Source organism: Parus major, chromosome 6, assembly GCF_001522545.3.
Source record: "Parus major isolate Abel chromosome 6, Parus_major1.1, whole genome shotgun sequence".
Classification (NCBI taxonomy): Eukaryota; Metazoa; Chordata; class Aves; order Passeriformes; family Paridae; genus Parus; species Parus major.
In genome coordinates this window covers 27,775,521-27,776,976 of record NC_031775.1, presented here as the reverse complement: position 1 = coordinate 27,776,976, position 1,456 = coordinate 27,775,521, and the positions used below count along the sequence as shown (strand labels likewise).

Below are 1,456 nucleotides of genomic sequence, written 5' to 3'. Positions count from 1 at the left end.
GGGCGCCTCCCGGGGCGCTCCCCCTGGCCCGCGGTCCGTCTGTCCGTGCGGGAGCGGCGGTCGCGCTGTTCGCTCCTTTGGGAAGGGACGCAGAGGGTCAGCGGTCGGGGCGAGGCTCGGCCGGGCTCCCTTCGATCGGCTTTAGCCAGCGCCGAGCGAGGGAGCGGCGTTTCGGAGAGAGGAGGATGGATGGAGCTGCCAGGTGATGCCCGTTTTGGGGTGTTTTTTTTGTGTCTCCCAGACTCAGCGATTTCTAAGCACAAAGGTTTTGGGGCTCCACCTGTTGCCCCCGTTTACCCCCACACTCGCTGCACTACAGCCCCCGGTTTCCTTAACACCGAGCCCTTAATACCAGTCAGGAAATCCTCCAGCAACTTTTCTTTTTCACGGTAAATCTCGAATGTGGGAAGGGCCGAAATGTACAGTCACGAATAGGGGAGACAGAAACCAGTGGCTGCAGAAATTTTAAATAAAATTGTCTCTTCCTTCGAGTTAACACAACGTCCCACCCTTTTTTTCCCCCTTTTTTCCTTTTTTTTTTTTTCCCCCCATTTGGATTCTCACGGGCCAGTCCCGCGGAATTTATCTGCAAAAACCAATCCTCAGATAAATCATGGAACTCACGAATCTTATTTGTATCTAGATCTGTCACGATGGTAATTTTAATTTTTATTGCTCTATTTGATTTTTCCAAATAATTTCAATGTTCCTCTAAACACAAAAAAAGCCCTGTAGCCTTCCTTCCTCCTAAAATAACCCTCTCGCATATCGCTCACACTTCATTTAAAACAAACGTAAAATATAAAAAGCGTATCTTTAATTGTTATTTTTGTACTTTAAAACACATATATGTAACAAACCTTTTTTTTTCATAATTCTTACTGCTATTTTCTCCACAAACATATGTATTTCACCTTCTAGTACTCTGGATCGAATATTTTCTGTTCAATTTCGGTACTTGAATTTGCCACAAAAGGGATGCTGTACTTAGGTAGTTCTTTGGGGGGAAAAAATATTTACTTTGGTTTTAAGTTTCTTTTCTTTCTTTGAACTTTAACACATGGCGTTTACAAACTGTATAAATATGTGCCACCAAACTGTAACCAAAAAAGAAAAAAAAAAATACAAAAAGTGGAATGGTTGCTGTAGAATATAGAATTAACTATAGACCAGAACTGGACAGAAGGAGCTGGATGGAAAGAAAATAGTAATTTTATTGTAAATTATTTACGTCTGAAGTTTCTAGGCAACTAGTCGAAAAAATAATGAATGAATCGAGCGCTGAGCCCTTGCTACTAACTTTTGTTCTGAATGTTTTGGATATTTGGATGTTTTGTATTTATGTGGTGAGAGTGAAATATATTATATCTATATGATGATGGAATTAGGTGTATTTTCGTCTTATATTTGTAGCACCCAAATTGCCTTCATTTATACATGCACTGCAAAAAAAAAA

The 1,456-nt window shown here is 41.1% G+C and overlaps 1 protein-coding gene across 1 annotated transcript in view; it reads left to right on the top strand.

Annotated features, from left to right (window-relative positions):
* Positions 1-349, top strand: part of VAX1 (ventral anterior homeobox 1) — a 5,411-nt gene extending 5,062 nt beyond the window's left edge. The window contains exon 4 of the mRNA XM_015632477.3: positions 242-349. Within this exon, the coding sequence (XP_015487963.1) occupies positions 242-349 (108 nt within the window). The remainder of the gene's footprint in view (positions 1-241) is intronic.
* Positions 350-1,456: the final 1,107 nt, after the last annotated feature.